The 17,521-nt window shown below is 47.3% G+C and overlaps 6 protein-coding genes and 1 non-coding gene across 7 annotated transcripts; 4 read left to right on the forward strand and 3 right to left on the reverse strand.

Moving 5' to 3' along the window:
• Window positions 1-23: 23 nt before the first annotated feature.
• On the forward strand, window positions 24-1,315 carry F4812DRAFT_436854 (glutathione S-transferase protein-like protein). The gene is made up of 2 exons (XM_047934881.1): window positions 24-759; window positions 884-1,315. Exons 1-2 carry the CDS (start codon window positions 97-99, stop codon window positions 1,082-1,084), a joined length of 864 nt encoding a protein of 287 aa, XP_047787932.1. The 5' UTR covers window positions 24-96; the 3' UTR covers window positions 1,085-1,315.
• Window positions 1,316-1,455: 140 nt separating this feature from the next.
• On the forward strand, window positions 1,456-3,382 carry F4812DRAFT_436855 (uncharacterized protein). Its single transcript, XM_047934882.1, has 2 exons — window positions 1,456-1,716; window positions 1,769-3,382. The coding sequence occupies exons 1-2, from the start codon at window positions 1,574-1,576 to the stop codon at window positions 3,261-3,263; spliced, it is 1,638 nt and encodes a 545-aa protein (XP_047787933.1). The 5' UTR covers window positions 1,456-1,573; the 3' UTR covers window positions 3,264-3,382.
• Window positions 3,383-3,414: 32 nt separating this feature from the next.
• Window positions 3,415-5,772, forward strand: F4812DRAFT_104520 (Inosine/uridine-preferring nucleoside hydrolase). The gene is made up of 3 exons (XM_047929290.1): window positions 3,415-3,820; window positions 4,234-5,075; window positions 5,217-5,772. The coding sequence occupies exons 1-3, from the start codon at window positions 3,773-3,775 to the stop codon at window positions 5,572-5,574; spliced, it is 1,248 nt and encodes a 415-aa protein (XP_047787934.1). The 5' UTR covers window positions 3,415-3,772; the 3' UTR covers window positions 5,575-5,772.
• A 198-nt stretch (window positions 5,773-5,970) lies between these two features.
• F4812DRAFT_461312 (uncharacterized protein) lies at window positions 5,971-9,239 on the reverse strand (the record flags this gene model as incomplete). Its single annotated transcript, XM_047937844.1, has 7 exons — window positions 5,971-7,093; window positions 7,152-7,385; window positions 7,436-7,698; window positions 7,750-7,824; window positions 7,897-7,932; window positions 7,984-8,743; window positions 8,797-9,239. 7 exons carry the CDS (start codon window positions 9,237-9,239, stop codon window positions 5,971-5,973), a joined length of 2,934 nt encoding a protein of 977 aa, XP_047787935.1.
• A 456-nt stretch (window positions 9,240-9,695) lies between these two features.
• F4812DRAFT_452164 (uncharacterized protein) lies at window positions 9,696-12,253 on the reverse strand (the record flags this gene model as incomplete). Its single annotated transcript, XM_047936310.1, has 5 exons — window positions 9,696-10,815; window positions 10,869-11,025; window positions 11,145-11,149; window positions 11,206-11,530; window positions 11,671-12,253. 5 exons carry the CDS (start codon window positions 12,251-12,253, stop codon window positions 9,696-9,698), a joined length of 2,190 nt encoding a protein of 729 aa, XP_047787936.1.
• Window positions 12,254-12,961: 708 nt separating this feature from the next.
• On the forward strand, window positions 12,962-13,052 carry F4812DRAFT_t116. Its single transcript has one exon. It is a non-coding gene; the product is annotated as a tRNA-His (tRNA).
• A 1,178-nt stretch (window positions 13,053-14,230) lies between these two features.
• F4812DRAFT_104655 (uncharacterized protein) lies at window positions 14,231-15,710 on the reverse strand. Its single transcript, XM_047929291.1, has 2 exons — window positions 14,770-15,710; window positions 14,231-14,677 (listed from the first exon to the last, which is right to left on the reverse strand). The coding sequence occupies exons 1-2, from the start codon at window positions 15,400-15,402 to the stop codon at window positions 14,546-14,548; spliced, it is 765 nt and encodes a 254-aa protein (XP_047787937.1). The 5' UTR covers window positions 15,403-15,710; the 3' UTR covers window positions 14,231-14,545.
• Window positions 15,711-17,521: the final 1,811 nt, after the last annotated feature.

Genomic DNA, 17,521 nt, shown 5'->3' on the forward strand with positions numbered 1-17,521 from the left:
CTCCTCCTCCCCATGTAAGCGGAGACAATACCATGGAGGAGGGATTTAAGAAATCGTTGATTATTTGATATAGGACTAATTACCTGTTCCAAATAGATGTGTATTTATAACGAATATATATACCGTCCCCACGTCTATCTGAGGAGTAAATATGATCAATATTTCGTTCGGAAACCTCGACTGCCCATGTCTACCCTAAGAATGGATGCTCCCTACGAACTCATCTACTACACAGGCGTCCCCGGCAGGGGAGAACACATCAGACTGATACTCGAGGAAGCTGGTGTCTCGTATAAAGACACTTCATCTCTCCCTATCGATAAATGCCGCGAAGCTGTTACAGCTTACCTTGCTCCTGAATATAAAGGCGAACAGGGAAACCCACCTTACTACGCTCCTCCTCTCTTCAAGCATGGTGACCTGATCATATCTCAAACGAGCAATATTCTCATGTACCTTGGTCCTAAGCTAGGACTTTCGGGGCCGCAAGAGAATGATATCTATCGAGTAAACGCCTTCGCTCTTACCGCGCTCGACGGTTTGAGTAATGAAGTCCACGATACCCACCACCCGATTGCTGTTGAGCTGTACTATGAAGACCAGAAGGAGGAGAGCCGGCGACGCAGCAAGGAATGGATCAAAAACCGGCTACCTAAGCATATCGGATACTGGCAGAAGGTGCTAGAGAGCGAAGAATGTGGTCAGGGCCCGTGGCTGTTAGGGAACACTTTCACCTATGCCGATCTGGTATTATTCCAGGCAAGTTCCCCCTGCTTCTGATATGTCATAGTTCCGTACTGATCAAAAGCTTCCCCATGAACTCTTCACGTGTTCTTTCAATTGTCAGGTCTTTGGTTATCGGCTAACCAATAACATGGAACAGTGCCTCGATGGTGTCCAGTTCGCCTTCCCAAAAGCTATGAATCAGGCGAAAGAATCCGGAAAATACGACAAGGTCTTCCAGCTGTGGGAAGCCGTCAAGGCTCGACCAAACATAGCCGCGTACCTCGCTAGCGACAAAAGACAGAAGTACGACTGGGGCATTTACCGCTACTATCCTGATAACGACGTCCTTGCCGAGTAATCCTGATCATAGAGTAAGCCTAGGGTATGGAGCAAGAATGACAAATACCTAATGTGGAGTATTGAAATGAGTGAAAGAAAGGGGATAGGAATTTGTCATAAATAGTACCTAACATAATGTAGGTATTAACGGTGAAAATCAGAGGAGCTCTACTATAAGAAGTTAACAACTTAAATTCTAGTGCTAGGTATCTGGTTAAACGCATATATCGTATTACATGTCACTATCGGAGCTTTTTGATTAATTGGGTGGGCTACGCAGGTGCTTTGACAAAAAGGTGAAAGGTACGAAGTACATCTCGCAAACGTTAGCCACCTTTTCGTCTTTTTCTTCGTAAATGCATATTCCGTCTCTGATCCTTGTCTACATTTCCCAACTCTTGTACATTAGGTACCTAAGTAACTTGAAGACGGAATTAAAAGGAAGAAACTCGTTTATCTGTCGCGCGCAAATCTCCCTCCGTATAAATATTATCAGAACACTGCGACGATGAATAACGAACAGTTTCGTCGACTTGTTTCTACCAGCACCCCGAAACCTTCGTCAGATAACAATGGCGCATCACCAGGCGCGGCGACTCCTCGAGGAGGAGCCCTTGGATCTAGACAGAGGTCGAGCATCCCCATGACGCCGTGAGTTTACTAACCCCTTCACCTTGACTGCATGCATTATTAACTAATTCAGTCGTTCAGTTGGCCTTCATAATAAATCCGACTTCGCGCGACAGCTAGCAGAGCGTAACCACGGCGGCGAGAAACAAGCGAAGAAATTCAAGTCGTACGATCCCAAGGGCAGCAAGTTGGCAGAGGGGTATGTGGACCGTTCTCGCAATAGAACATCGGAAGAGGAGGACGAACGAGCTGCCCGGATAAAGGCGCTAGAAGAATCCCTCAAGAAGGAAGAGATCGACCAAGAAACCTTCGATAAACTGAGGAGCGAAATTGCCGGTGGCGATTTGTCTAGCACTCACTTAGTAAAAGGCCTCGACTTTAAGCTTCTCGAACGAGTTCGAAAGGGCGAAAATGTTTACGGTGAAGATGGCGCGCAAGAAGAGGCCCCCGAGCCGGAAGACGACGTCGACGAGGAACTCGACCAACTAGAAGAAAAGGAAGTTGCAGCGGTCGCAAGAGAGAAGGCAGCAAAGAAAGGACAACTAGCAACAGTGCCGTTAAATCCGTCCAAAAAGCGAACGAGAGACCAGATATTAGCCGAAATGAAAGCAGCAAGAGAAGCGGCAAAGGCTAAAGAGGATACAGGTTTGGGGTCCAAGTTCAAAAAGATTGGTGCGAAGACTCCTGGGACGAGGATAGAACGAGACAGCAAAGGCAGGGAAGTATTAATAGTGGTGGACGAAGACGGCCACGAGAAGCGAAAAGTTCGCAAGATTCAACCGGGCGTCGAGTCTAAAGAAACATTGTTGAAAGATAGAGATATGATGATGCCTGACAAAAATGCAAAACCTCTCGGCATGGAAGTTCCAGAACAGTATAGAAAGCAAGTTGAAGAGCCGGACGATGAAGACATCAACATTTTCGACGACGTCGGTGACGACTACGATCCCCTTGCCGAACTAGAGGAAGACTCCGAAGACGAGGACTCATCGGCGAAGAAACCGCAACCGTCTGACACCACTACCAAGGAAGATAAAGCTGCTATGCCTCCTCCACCGCGGCCAGCTACTACTACTACTACTACTACTACTACTACTACTACTACTACTACTACTACTACCACAACTACAACAGAACCGCGGAATTACTTTAAGGATTCTAAGACTAAGCTGGTGTCATCCGAGTCGCTTAAGGCGCCGTCTATGTCTGATCCCGCAATCCAAGCAGCTCTCAAGAAGGCCGCATCTCTCAACCCTATACCTCGACCTACAGAAGAAGACGACGAGGAAGCACGTGCCAGAGCAGAGCGTCTCAAGAAGATGCTGCAGAACAACGATCGCGACGCGGAGGATATGGATCTAGGCTTTGGCACGAGTAGGTTTGAGGACGAAGAGGACTTTGAAGAGGAGAAGGTCAAGTTGTCGGAATGGGGGCGCGAGGGAGACGATGGTGGCCATGGTGGCGGGGGCGGTTCCAAACGGAAGAGGGGGCCGAAGAAGCGGAAGGGAGATGTTAATAATGCCGCGGATGTCTTGCGAGTCATTGAGAAGCGGCGGGCTGCTGAATGATCGGTATGAGATGATGCTAGTTACTATAGTAGTTAAGAAGAGGTATAGTTAAGACTTGGCTCATCCTTTGAAAGCTTAGGTACGAATAATAAATAATTAATCAGCCAATGCAGAAGTGATGATTATTAGTTTACCTTGGAAACTTTTGATATATTTGACATCGACATTAAACCTTTCATATTCTATCATATAAGGGGCGTTGATAAAGAGTTGTTGTTGTAGTTGTAGTTGTAGTCATGGTGCGAGCAACAATTCCCACGGCTTTTTGTCCAACTCCAGTCCCACAGATTCAAAATCCGTATATTTCCGTCCTGACTTCGGTTTCCTTCTCTTTTCCCACTTTTCCGTGACCGACTTTCATCTTTACAAACCAGATCTCACCTCGCCTCACCTACTAGACCAAAACATACTACTACTACTACTATTTTAAGTTATAGTTATTAGATATCGGTATCGGTATCGCCTGTGCTTGCTTATAAGAAAGAACCCTCTCTTCTTTCTCTCGCAGTATGTCCGAGCCTGTCCCGCTTTGGCTGGATTGCGATCCGGGCCACGATGTGAGTTTTATTTTTTATTTTTATCCTGCCGTTTTTATTCAACCAATCGGTCGCAATACTAGTATATATATTCTCAAGAGAGGCTTTTTTTCTCATCCCCCCCCCTCCTCTCCGGGCCCGAGACGCGAGCCCCGCCCCAAGCGCATCCCTGGTTTATCGCCGGTTCGGCGTTGGAGATGTAGTAATCGTAGTAAACCTACCTCGGGCGGGCGCCGGCTTAACGCCGGTGATGCGAAGATGCCAGCGCTCGGGTTTTTTTCTTCTTTTTATTTCTTCTTTTCATATGTGATAGACAATTATATAAAATAAATACGTCCATACATCTATACCTACCTCCCTACCTACCATACATATATCACAGTAATGCTAGTTATCTATCCATGCGCACGACCTAACCCGACCCCCCATCGCAGGACGTCTTCGCCATCCTCCTAGCCGCCTACCACCCGGGCATCCGGCTCCTGGGCATCAGCACCGTGTTCGGGAACGCGCCCCTGGACAAGACCACGCGCAACGCGCGCTCCGTCCTCGCCGCCATCGGCAAGCACCCGGAGATCCGCGTGTATGCCGGCGCCGCCCACGCCCTGGAGCGCCCGCCCATCCACGCCACGGCCATCCACGGCGAGTCCGGGCTCGACGGCACCGATCTCCTGCCGCCGCCGCCTCCGTCCCCTTCTCCTCCTCCTCCTTCCCCATCCCCATCCCCTTCCCCTTCTTCTTCTTTTCCTTCTTCTTTTCCTTCTTTTAAAAATGTCGACGGAGACGAAACCAAACTCTCCTCCCCCGCCGTCGAAGCCATGGCCTCCGCCCTCAAGCGCACGCCCCCCCGCAGCGCGTGGATCGCCGCGACCGGCGCCCTGACGAACGTCGCGCAGCTGTTCGCGCGGCACCCGGAGCTGCGGGCGCACGTGCGGGGCGTGAGCGTCATGGGCGGGAGCGTCGGCGACGGGTTCACGCCCGCGGTGATGGGCGTCGTCGACGGCGTCCCGCGCGTCGGCAACTACACCCCCTGGGCCGAGTTCAACGTCCTGATCGACCCGGAGGCCGCCGCCGCCGTCTTCGGCGACGAGGTTCTCAGGCCCAAGATCACGCTCGTCCCGCTCGACTTGACGCACCTCGTCCTGGCCAACGCGGAGGTCCAGGATTTGCTGCTTTATGGACCGCCCGAGGACGGGGGCGTGAGGGAGGGGAGGGGGAAGACGGATTTGAGGGTTATGTTGGTCGAGTTGTTGAATTTCTTCGCTGGGACCTATCGGTGGGTTATATCCCCCTTTTCTCTCCCCTTTCTTTTTCTTTTTCCTTTTTTTTTTCTTATCTCTCGCCCTCGTGTTACCATTTCCGCGTTAAGATACCTAACTCCCTAAACTAATCCTAACTAACACACCCTCCCCTCCAGCGACGTATTCGGCATCGTAGAAGGCCCGCCCCTGCACGACCCGCTAGCGGTCGCCGCCGTGCTGGCAGGCACCGAGCACGAGATCCCGTTCTACGACTACGACCCGAAGAGCGCTGAGGGGCCGAGCCGGCGGGAGCGCTTCGCGGTCGAGGTGGTGACCGAGGGCACGCTCGAGGAGGCCCGGGAGCGCGGCGCGCAGACCGGCCGCACGCTCGTCACCCTGCTGCCGCCCGGCCGCGAGGGCGTCCGAATCCCCCGGGGCCTGGATATCCCGCTGTTCTGGAAGGTTATCGAGGAGTGCTGCGCGAGGGCGGATACGGTGAACAAGAAGATCCTGGACACCAAGCCTTTGAATTGATTGGCGAGTAGGTTACCTAAGGTTAGATCTTGTGTGCGATTATGACGCTATAAACCTAAAGAGAGAGAGAAGAGCAGCGGAGACTACTTGATAGACTGACTGGCAATGAGTTCATGACATAAAGAGACAGACAGACATACATTACATTTGATTATATTGGATACACAAGATAGTACAATTTATTCTTTAGAATGCCCGTTGAATGAAGCAATAGACCACCATTTGGGAACTTATGATCCATAAGGGGCTCTTCTCGACTATCCATTTTGCCAGACAAAAAGAAAATCACTACTATACACACGCTATTGCTAGCCAGATTACAATTCTAATCAAACACCCGAAACTCCCCTGATATACAGACAGTATTCATAGCCACCATCTTTAACACCTTGTTGTTCAGTCATCTGTGAGGTCAATAACCTCAATGAACTTGCACTTATCTCCAGCGATGGGGTTGGGAATCATTTGCGTAGGTCTCGACGACGTAGTCCTGTTACTACCCCCGGCCGGGCTCGACGCGCCGGCGGAACTGTGCCGCGCCGGAGACGATAATTTACTCTGTGATCTCCGCTTGTTTGCGCTCTCGCTAATAACGCGACTTACTTCCAGCATGGATCGTTTCGGCGTCGGTCGCGGCGCAAGTCTGCCTAGCGGCGGCGGCGGTGATGCGGTATATGGACTCGACGCCATATACAGACGCGACGAATCCAGGGGCGAATATGGATTTGGTGGTGTATACGACGGACCTGGGCTGCGGCCATATGAGGTGGCAGGCGTCGACTCTAATAGACATGCATTAACACGTTGCTGTCTCGCGCACACGGTGGGTTGCGGAGGTTTGAGCAGTTTCAAGTTGACGATGTCGCTGTATTGATCCCCCAACACAGTTTGTAGCATTTCCTGATCGAAAGTCTCGAAGACGGATTCCGCATAGATTCGCCGCGCGTGCCAACAGTCCATCTCCACATCATACTGCGCCCTCGAACCATATCTGGTAGAGCAGTATCTACAATCGCAGGGCGTTTGCGGCTGTTGCCGGACGAAGTTTAATACGTAGGCCTTGAAAACGCTCTGGTAGATCCGCGTCCAGCATGGTGCCTGAAGAATGGCCCTGCGTTTCTCGAAAGCTATCAACAGCTCATGGAGAAGGGGCATCCAAAGCGTATCCAATTCGTACCCCTGGACTTTGATTATCTCGTTAGCTATCCCTTGCGCAAGACAGTCTAGATGGTTCGGGAGTTTGAGCTCGATTAGCCTTAAAATGAACCTCGACATGGACTTATAAGTCACGTATTGGGGGATCCTTGGGCTTCTACGGCCATTTACTCTTACGTCTAGGGGAATTTCCGCGGACGTAAGCGCATTTAAGTCAAGATTAATCAGTGCAGCATGTGCTATACGCTCATAAACAGCTTGCATGTCCTCTTTAGGGGTCTGAGAGTATTTGAAATCGAATGATTGGAGAAAGCCGAGAAGGAAGGCCGTTAAACCACCGTGTGCTTCTAGAATAGGTGTCACACTAGGTAAATTGGTCAGCTTCAATCCTGGGAAATACACCTATCATTAACGATACTTACGTCGTCTTCAAGTATTCTAACCCCAGTTGGTAAAAGGAAAGTCCAAAAAGAGCCTTGCCATCTTCTTCTTGGAGTTGTACCTGCTTCCGATAAAGTTCTAAGCATTCGCTAACTGTTCGCGACACAAATGATCGGAGATGGCACCACTGATCCTCTTCCAGATCTACGTTGGCATCGCACAAAGCCGACCATCGCCTATAGATTGTAGGTTGAAGGTCAAAGGCGAGTTGAAATCTAAATCTAGTTAGTCTTCCTGTCAACAAATGGCCTAAGCAGAACCTCACATTTTACTAAAGTCGTCCATGGAGATAACCGATCTATCGTATTGCCTTCCTAACCAAGCAAAGAATTCAGTGGGAGGTGGTCGCTTATATTCCGTCATGATTAACTTGGACAGTCTATAGTCGTTACTTTCCATGGATAGTTGAAAGATTTTCGAAAGATGACCTGGAGTAAGTTCCTGCGTCGAAAAGGACAAGCTGGCATTGACGGATAAAGTTTCGTACAGCTGGTCTAACCTCGTGGCTTTCCTTGACGATGCTTCGCACTAGTTGATAAAAAAGCCACAAAGATCTCGGAAATAAGTCATCCTTTTCACCTCGCTTTTGAGTTGTCTAATCCCTCCTGATAGGAGAAGTGGCACTGTTTGTCTTGAAGGAACAATAACAAGGACCTAAGAGTATGATTAGCAATAAGGTACCTAGGTAAGGTTTCGTTATGTTGTATTGGGGTGGTATCAACCTACCTTTGATGTATAAAACCGGCGTACCCTTATACGTTTCTGTCGCTTAGTTAGCCTCGTAATCTACCAGCAGGATTTGATAATACGTACAGCAACACCTGGGTATTCTAGGTACTCTACGTCGCAAGGATCGACTGGGAAAGGATTCTCCTGCAAAATGCTATCCTCGTCAAGCTCTATACTCGGGGTCAACATATTTCCTTCAAAATCAGTTACCGTTTTCAATTTATAGGATGTATTCCAGCCCTCGTTCTCCCTATCGTCCCAACCCCAACCCCCATATTGATTATCTTCGACAATACGAGTCTCTTGTTTTTCTAATATCGACAAGAACAAATCAAAGTCTAAATCGGTACACATGTTCCGAAGCCGCCTAGCTCGTTCGCGGTCGGCGTCTTTGAGTTCTTGGATTGATTTAATTCCGTATGGACCGTTACACCTGTCGTCCAACGCATAGCAAAGAGGCAAAGGTTTCTTCGAGCCATCACTCACTTCGCGTGACCACGACTCGAGAGCTACACGAAGCCTATTGTCCTCAAGACGACTCGCAGCTGTTGGTATTGGAGCTGTCGGATCCGTTGTAAGATTATAAACCAGGACCCAATGATATCCGCTCTCTATGGACAAGACCTCATAAGAGGCATCGGAAACCTTAACGAGAAAGTTATTAAGACCATATGATTCAGTGATCCAGTAGTATAAGACGTACCAGAAGGCGCAAGCCATATGATGCTGTGAAGTAGGTAATGTTTTTGAAGCACCACAGTATTTTACAACCACGTCTCCGCCTTCGTAAGGCGAGGGTAGGCTAATGACCAGCCTTCCAAACATGCCAGGAACATTCTCGTTGCTGCTTGTTGGTGAATTCTCATGTTATACCATAAACAAAAGGGAGGGACTTACTAATTAGAAGTCTTAGACGTTGCACCCGGCTCATATAAAAGCATCTTGTAGAACTCGGTGTAAATAGGAGAAGCGACGTCTAATTTCTTCGCAATGTAGCCCAGAACCTTGTTTAAGTGAGACTGCCATATCGGCGCTCTTATTTCAAATTGGTCCAGAGGGAGTTCCCAGATTTTCGGTCCCGGTGTATTTTCAACTATCTCTTGGTCTTCTTCGGAGGGTGCTTGGCGCGACTTGGCAATAAGCTGCTTCGCCTGAGTCTCTGAAAGAGGATTATCAATCATGCCGACATCCTTCACGAAGATCTCTGGGTTGAAGTCGCCCAGGCGGATCATAGATGCGACAGAATTCTTTTTGCGAATTGATTCGAACGCTTCCAACAAGTCTGAATTCTGGAATGGTCTTTTTGGAAGATTGCCATTGTCTTCGTTTAGTTTCTCCATCTTGTAAGAGCCAAGCGGCATAAAAAATAAAAATCAAAGGTCAGGATTTCCCCGATCCCTGATTAATTTTTTTTTATCAAGTATTATTACCAAGAGACTTTCCGTAATATGGAACCTCAATTCGACTTGACGATTCCGAGGTTCCATTATTAAGACGCGTTGATATATTAATTTTGCGTTGCTAAGACGCGACTTTTGCTGTAGTTCAGGCAGACCGTGCTTAAAGGTGGGGGCCTTCATTAATACTATGGGCAACCGTGTAACAAGTAACAAGTAACAAGTAACAAGTGACATCCCGGTTAAAAAAACCCCCTTTTCTGTTAATCCTGAGGTCTTTCTCTTCGCACATGGCATCCTGATCCATCATTTTTACCTTAGGTACTTGACGCCAATAATACTAGATCATATTGAATCCCATATGGAGGCATTTACTCAATTGTTAACATTATTTCTTCGTCAATTGCTCGTAGTAAATTCGCCATCTTCGAGCTGTTTGCGCTTCAACCCAGTAGCAAACAACGGTGGCCCCTCAGAAACTGCCGCTAAAGAAGCCCGTGCGGATGGGACTTGTGGATGCACAGCAGCCGGCAGCTTGTCCGCCTGGATTAGCGTTTGCTGAGCTCCAAGAGGAGTCGCAGACGAAGAAATTTGCGAATAACATGTCCCTGAAGCGAATATATATTGTGGCTCTTGGCTGCGATATGTCTGGAATTTTTGTGTTTGGGTACAGTGGTCCGCAACAGGAGTTTTCGGGACAGAATACGACGGTGCTACCTGGGATATGGGCGTATTATACGTTGACGATTGCATCGGCGTGCTACTTGGGGGGTCAATTATTATCACTTCTGCTTGCTGGTTTTCGGAGTAAGGTGGTGCGTTTCCGGTGATGTTGTAATAATCTCTCCCCAACACCAGCAGCAGACTCCTTTGGTTGAGAGTTGCAAATAGATGCCTAGCATGCTCTAATCGCTTAACCCAGCAGGACTTAACAAGCCTTCCATTAGAAGCCTGTCTTCGTTCATTCTGAGTGGGAATGGGCTCTTCCATGACAACGTATCGAGTCCAGAATGCCTGGATGACAGCCCGTATTAATGCCGAGAATAAGGGATCCAAAATCGAGACCGATCGACTTGCTAGAAGATCCATAAACCTGCCAACAAAGGGGACGTAAAGGTCGAAAAATTCGAGCAAATCAATTCTTTCGCTTTGTTCTATCAACTTCGTCCCCAGCTCGCGCAAGTCAGCTTCCATTCCGAGGTCTAATAGAAGTCGACACGAATTAAGTAATGTGTTACTAGTAACTGGTGGAGGAGGCGGCGGCGGTAGAGTTGCGTTCCCACTGGGCGGTATATGGCTTCTATGAGGTACTCTTTGTTGTTGCCAACGTTGGAATCCTTGTTCACTTATAAGGCGAGTAACGTCAAATCGTGCGATCAGATCCTTCAGGGTCTCTTTCACAAACCCAAAAGAGTCGGACATATCCAATCGACCCTGGGAAACACTGACATGTAGTTGCCAACTGAACCACAATACGAAGGCAATATCATCGCGCCTTTTAGAGACCAGAGGGCACAGCCTACATCATGTTAGAGATACGCAAGCAACAGGTAGTCATAGAAGCAAACCTACTTGTCTAAGAGCCATCCATAATCCCGATGGGTACAGGCAATAAGAACTAGAGTTTCTCCATCCTGCTCATAGAATGTAGAAGTATAGCATAGTTCAACCATTTTGTCTAGGATGCCCGGGACGAGTTCTCGTAGCTCTTTAGGTATTATGACAGGTACTATTTAGATTCAAAATATACATATACCGATCACCAAGGGTTTGCTGCCCCAGGACAGAACGTTCGAGGCTGCCGCTGTTAATAATAATTTACTTAGTAAGTAGCAGGTACGAGGAAACTAACGCTGGAGCCAGTGTAGCGAATGAAAACTCCGATTCCTGAAGCTTTGTCGCGATTCACGAGAAGAAATAAGGCGACAGGTGGCCGTTGATATTACTGCAAGTCAGTTCAAAAAGGTCGCGATCCCGGAAGAGAACCGCGACTTCAAGGATCTTGGCAATGGTAGATTCAAGGAGTTCCCCAAGATGCTTCTTCGCTTTCCACCGGGAGAAGAAATGGTCGCACAGGTTAAACAGCGTTTCGAAATGCATGTCGTCGCTTGCCGGGTTATTGCATCTCGACGAGAAAGATTCTAGGATATAGGATATGGATTCGATATCACTAGCTTGCAAGAAATTGTTGAGAATATAGGTAGTCGTCCTAGTTTGGGGACCATCAATAGAGCCTTGGAAAGACCATTAGTTACTATCTCCAATAACTTTATACTGATAGGGAAAAACTGACCAATGACCTGTAGCGTCGGCAGAATCCACGTTGCTGCTATGGTTAGCCATTTGAAAACATGGAAATAGGAAGAGCCGAGACTAATATCAGGGTGAACAGGTTCATCATAGCCTTCAGGAAGACCGTCTTCCTCATCGGGCTCGCGGTCACTAAGAACATCATCTCGGAGAATTGATTCGGGTTTTATGTCCAAAGTAGGGAGCTTTCGATTACCATCGACATCGAGGGCTAACTGTACAGCCCATTCTATAATATCAATATCCGGGCCTTCCTCCACTTCTGCAGAGGTATCTTCATCCCCGCTTTCATCCTTCTCTTCAAATGCCCGGTACATGGTATCAATTTCTGTGCCTATCTCTCTCTTCTCCACTTGGCTGATGAAGACATAAAAGTGACACTGAGATTCGAGACTTCGTAAACAGCAGAAACGGGTTAAGTCGGCGGGTGCCAAGCCATTTAAAGATATATCGTCAGGGGTAGATGAATCTTGAAGTACATAGAGTAAAGGAGTGTCAGGCTCAATAGATAGCCATTTCTGGATTGCGTCTTCGAGACGATTGGGGTTTTTAGGTGAGTCGATATTGTTCAACGGGACAGCTTCAAGGGCGCTGGTTAGCTCTACTTTGAAATCGGTAGTAGAGCTGCTGTCATGAGAATCTGCCATGGTGCTGATGCGATTCGTTCGTCGTATTATTTTTTCTTTTTCTCGAAAAAAAAAGTACTTAGTTTATATATACTGAGCTACCTATGTGAATGGTGTTTCGAGTTTTATACTCGCCTAGTAAATCGCCATATACGACGGATATACGATGGATCTCAAGAGACAAGGGGTTAGAGAGTTAATGCGTTATCTCCTATGTTCTACATAGTTGATTAAGGTAAGACCAACTAAATAATGGGTATTATAGACTGATCAATTACTTTGCATCAATTATAAAGTGCTAAACATGGTCTCATCACATCAGGATACGACTCATGTTTAAAGCCATGACGAAGTTCAAGCAGAAATCGCAGAAATCGCGAGACGCGTATCAAATTTAAAGCTGGGGTTTAGAATCATACCACTCAGTGTTTAAATAGATTCCGCATTTAAGTGCATAATTGCAAAATTCCGAAATTCCAGTATTGCACTAGATAGCGAATTCCTGGAGTACCGAGATACCTCCGCTAGTTGTACAGTGTAAGTATAATTTCAGCCTTACCAAATGACTACCCACGCACCAATTTAGGTGCATTGCTTTTTTCTCACCATTTTTTTTTCTTAGCTCCAAGCTTTTTGTTTTTTCTCTTACGCAAATCGTAACTAGCACAAGCGTGAGGGATATAATAAACAATAAAGACTCAAAGACTCATCGGCAGCCAGCCAATAAAAGGTGGTATAGTATAATGGCCAGTACAACACGTTGTGGATATGAATATACAAGTGTTCCGTGTAGATCTGGGTTCGATTCCCAGTACCGCCACTTCCTTTTTACCTTTTTTCCCCTACCTGTCTGTTTCTTACAGGTTTACTTAGGATTATTTTTTATACCAGTCAAGTTAAGCTTCTATCTAACCTCTCGGCCGCCCGTAGTAGGTAGTAAGTAGGTAGTAAGTAGCTAAAAGAAAAGTTGGTATATCTAGAATCTCAAAAAGCGTGTTAATTTCACCATTATAACGTCGTCTTCATGCTTCACGGGCGGGATATTGGATATACACACGGCGACTCCATGGGTTCTCCTCGCCGCTTGTGACAAAACCCCAGTTTAATATGTATCAAAGCCCTTAACGACGAAGCCGAAAAGTTCATCCGTGCCCAACTTGCTGCCAGTGGACTTAATCCGAGATACCAAGGCCCAAGTCCTAAAGAACGGAAACCGCTCATCCCAAGATGTTTGCCATAAATGATATAAAAGTGAGTTATATGTTACATGCATGTGTGTGTGTGTGTGTGTGTGTGTGTGTATTAGGTAGGTACTAGCAGGTAGGTAGGATCCTTTTGTCCATTCATTGTCAAAGAGGATACTAGTCGACTGCCTAAAAGAAACAAGATTATGTAGGGCTCTGAACTGCTTACCTAGGTACCTACCACCTATTGATCTTCAGGAGAAGGAGACCATCTAGAGAAATCCTGAACATACTACTAAATCTAGTTCAATGACATAAGTAACCTATACCTCAGGGCTGATCATCCAGGATGGTTCCAGCTTCTAGGCCGGGGCGCCCAACACTTCTAGGTAGGTAGTTACAGGATATAGTTCTGAGGTATCGAGTACTGTTAAACCCCCAAATTACTGAAACGCATGGGGCGTAAATAGAGTCTTTACCTCTAGATAGGGTAGGTACTTACTTTAGGTACCTAGGTATGCTATGACCTCAGCCCTATTAATAGTCAATCAACTGCAAAAAACTTCCTTCTAGTTTCTCATGTGATGGGATCCGGGTCATGTTGCCTACAATAGGTTAAAACTTAGGGCCATATATAGCAAGTTGTTGTTGTCAGGAGTTATATTGAGGAATCTGACATAATAGTCAAGTTATTGTGTTAGGTTGGTCGGCTGGATACGTTTTAATCCCCAAGGACCACCACACCACCTTTATTCAGAGACTCCCATGTACTAAAACTTTCTTAGTAGTAGTAAGTCGTGGTAACAACAGTTTCCAACAGGATAAATAGCATTGCTAACATCTATAGCCTTACCTAGCTAACTAGCAACTATGCAATAAGCTATTTGACAGGCATGTAGAGGATTGTCTAGAGAGTCAGTTGTGCACGTTACATATTCAGTAGTCTTCAATTTCACTATGTATACTCTGCTCCCTCATGCTCCATTGGTTCATACTCCCAACCGGGTTCTGATTCAACGGCGCCCCTAAAACTTCCCCATAGTTACCACCACCACCACCACCACCACCGCCGCCGCCGCCGCCGCCTAGCATTCCAAAGTTCGTTATCAGCGAAGCTCTTCCATTACCCTCACCCCCGCACGTGTTTACCTGCGACGCCGCTAGCCCGCCGCTCTGCGAGGTGTTCCCTGACCAAGGCGGCCACGCCCAGGGGCCAGGTTTCGGGAAGACTCCCAATGGCGGATGCGGCGGGTTTTCCGCGCTTGCAAACGGGTTAATAGGTGGAGGAAGGGAAGTAGGAGAAGAATTAGAAGCAGGCGACGGATTCCCGTCTAACACTAGGACTTGAATTACCGGTTCAGGCTGCCAGTCCATCTCGTCGTAGGTATCAAACCCGACGCCCGCGTCTTCAGACCACGCGGCGAATTGCTGGTTGCAATGATTCAGGGCGCGCGCGGCCCAGTTTCGGAAGCGCAGGTTGGCGCGGCGGACAGAGCTGCACTCGGTACAATAACGCATGTTGCTGTTTTTATTCTTGTATACGCCGCTATTAGTGCATCGTAAGGAGGGGAAAGGGGGGTCGTGGGTATCGATGCCGGCTTTTTCGTCCAAATCAATGTTATCGTCGTCTAAGCTTGCTGGTCCGCGGTGTCTGCGGCGGTTGCGTCTCGTATTTGGGTTGCCGTCGGCATGGATGTTCGCCTTATGGCCCTGAGCGTTGCGATGGAGATTGCGGTTGTTGTGTGAGTACTGGTCCCGTGGGTTGGTCTTATAATCGCCGTGACGTGGAGATAGGCTTTGACCATGCGCTGGATGACAGATATTCTGGCCTCTTCTTCCGGGTTGTGATTTGTTATGCTTCGTAGTCGAAGAATCAACGCCGCCCATAGGATAATCCTCGTCGAAGTTGGCGCCTTGACGACCTCGCCTATTATTAGGACGAGTTGCTGAAGTCTGGAGCTTATTGGAATTCCACTTTCTTGCCATCTTTTATGCGTTATTCTGTCCTTGAAATTTCACCCGAAATGGTTTTATTAAAACGTTCTTGGTGCGGTGGAATTTTGAAAATTCCCAGGCAGGAAATGGGCAAATTCTGCTGGTATCTGGTTGCAGTGGCGGGGTTCCCGAGTTGATTATGGCAGACATATTGATACCGCAGTTACCTGGAAGACCAAGGCACTGCTGATAATTCTTAAAGGGTACCTCCTCCATCTTTAAACTTCTCTATTTTCTAGTTTCTAAAAGGATGCGAGCTTATTACATAAATGTAAGAAGTAAGTAGGGACGTTCTAGAATAGGACGGAAAAGGCTTTCGTAAATAAAGTGATGAAGGTGACCTCCAGGCAAGAAGATTATGTCCTGAAGGTCAATACCGCAAAAACGCGAGATCTAGAAGCTTTCCATGGCGGGGATAGTTGAGTCGTCTTATTCGAAGAGCTATACAAAGGGGATTTCAGACAGTACGGAAGAACTTGTCAGCAGTCATGCAACAGTTCTCAGGATTCACTTAGCAGACAATGGCAAACGTGAAGACCAGGAGAGTCATAACTGAATAAACGAATAGCATCCGACACCCGCATGATTACTGAAAGCCGTGAGCTTTGATGAATCTGAGCGAACTTCCATTTGAGACCTGGTTTCAACATCAACAAACTTGGTCTAATAGACAGAAAGAGCCAATAAGAGAAAACATGATAACTACCTCTAGGTATAATCAGTGGAGATTTTGGGGAATACCAGTCATGCAAGCTACCACATATATCTCCTATGAGTACATACACGAGCGTATATTCCATCGTTGGACCATAATTTCCTCCATCGTAGCCTTAGTCTAGGGAGGAACGGAAGAAACAGCATCGTAGCAAATCTAAATAGTTTTAGACAAGTCTCGACGCCGTCAATTTGCGAACAACGATATCCCGAAGTCCTATGAGGCCCTCGTTAGGGAACTTTGGCAGTGTTTAACCTGCGGCTTGCTATCTCGAAAATGTTGAAGACGGTTAACGAGGCCAAGTTTAGTGATATTGAAGAAATCATTGTCGCCTTGACTGTAACACACAGATGCCCCCGACTTGCTTCCATTGTGCTCTCAATAGGATACGAAGCTCTGCGCAACCTTTAAAACGTGATTGACCCTGCATCGGGGCTCCGGGAAAGCAATTGTGGCACGGTAGTTATCGTATTCATCAGGCATGCCTCCTACAGAGACGATGACGTCAAATCATACAGTGCTTTATGCGGCCGCGCATGTTCTCGTGAGGGGGGCGAAGGGGTTTCGCATGCGCTTTGACGTTCAAATGAGGCCTAATTCTTGGTGGCTGGGCAATAGGACACTTAAGGACGTCCCCAAGAACATGAACCCCCCGTTTCCAGCTGCGAAAACCCGTGCTGCATGAGCATCCAGTAACCCCCGGCGTCTGTATACCTTGTTGGCGACAGTTTGGAATTATTTAGATGCCGTGGAGCTCTTAGTTTCAATAGATACCTCGAACCATCGCCGGTGCAAAACGAAAACGACTTGCAAGCACATATATTATGTTGGCCTACATAAGCTAGGCGATTCTGATGTCTGACAAAGAGAATAGCTAAGTATACGACCTGAGGCTGTAGAGCTATTACCACTGTTCCCGGAGGGTAACCCAAAAAGTGTAACTTACCGAGCTGTAGCCCCTTGTTCCCATTCTGCCAGAGTCATATGGTATCTTTTTGGCTGTCCACCATCTTAAACCAGTCTTGGATTTTGTGTACCTAAATCGGACACTAGGAAAAGCGGCGTGGTATTATAATTGAGCCACGAGGCACATGAACGCAGCTGCAATTTCTTAGCCTGCTATGGACTATATAGCTGGCTGCGTCGTAACGGTTTATAGTTACTACCTAGTAACTGTGCCCTTATATTATCACGAGCCTCTTTCGGACGAGACTCCTGCCAAGCTCAAACATCCTCTTAAGACTTCTTAAAACAATCGGTTGGAGATGAATCGTGTGCATGAATGTTTATAGGTCAAAGCTTCCCGGGGGTGTCCAAAAACTAGAAAGGTGAAAGCAGATCACCACGTGGAAATTGCGAAATCGGGGTCGAAATCGTGGTTGAAATCGTAGTTGA

This window comes from Daldinia caldariorum (assembly GCF_022478825.1).
Source record: "Daldinia caldariorum strain CBS 122874 unplaced genomic scaffold F4812scaffold_14, whole genome shotgun sequence".
Taxonomy (NCBI): Eukaryota; Fungi; Ascomycota; class Sordariomycetes; order Xylariales; family Hypoxylaceae; genus Daldinia; species Daldinia caldariorum.

Excerpts from the sequence above, each read along its gene's own strand:
- F4812DRAFT_104655 (XM_047929291.1), bottom strand. The coding sequence starts at position 15,402 with ATGGCAAGAAAGTGGAATTCCAATAAGCTCCAGACTTCAGCAACTCGT. Across the intron at positions 14,678-14,769 it reads TGGACTGGCAGCCTGAACCG|CGCGGAAAACCCGCCGCATC; the intron begins GTAATTCAAGTC and ends CCCGTTTGCAAG.
- F4812DRAFT_104520 (XM_047929290.1), top strand. The coding sequence starts at position 3,773 with ATGTCCGAGCCTGTCCCGCTTTGGCTGGATTGCGATCCGGGCCACGAT. Across the intron at positions 3,821-4,233 it reads ATTGCGATCCGGGCCACGAT|GACGTCTTCGCCATCCTCCT; the intron begins GTGAGTTTTATT and ends CCCCCATCGCAG. Across the intron at positions 5,076-5,216 it reads TTCTTCGCTGGGACCTATCG|CGACGTATTCGGCATCGTAG; the intron begins GTGGGTTATATC and ends CCTCCCCTCCAG.
- F4812DRAFT_436855 (XM_047934882.1), top strand. The coding sequence starts at position 1,574 with ATGAATAACGAACAGTTTCGTCGACTTGTTTCTACCAGCACCCCGAAA. Across the intron at positions 1,717-1,768 it reads TCGAGCATCCCCATGACGCC|TCGTTCAGTTGGCCTTCATA; the intron begins GTGAGTTTACTA and ends TAACTAATTCAG.
- F4812DRAFT_436854 (XM_047934881.1), top strand. The coding sequence starts at position 97 with ATGTGTATTTATAACGAATATATATACCGTCCCCACGTCTATCTGAGG. Across the intron at positions 760-883 it reads CCGATCTGGTATTATTCCAG|TGCCTCGATGGTGTCCAGTT; the intron begins GCAAGTTCCCCC and ends AACATGGAACAG.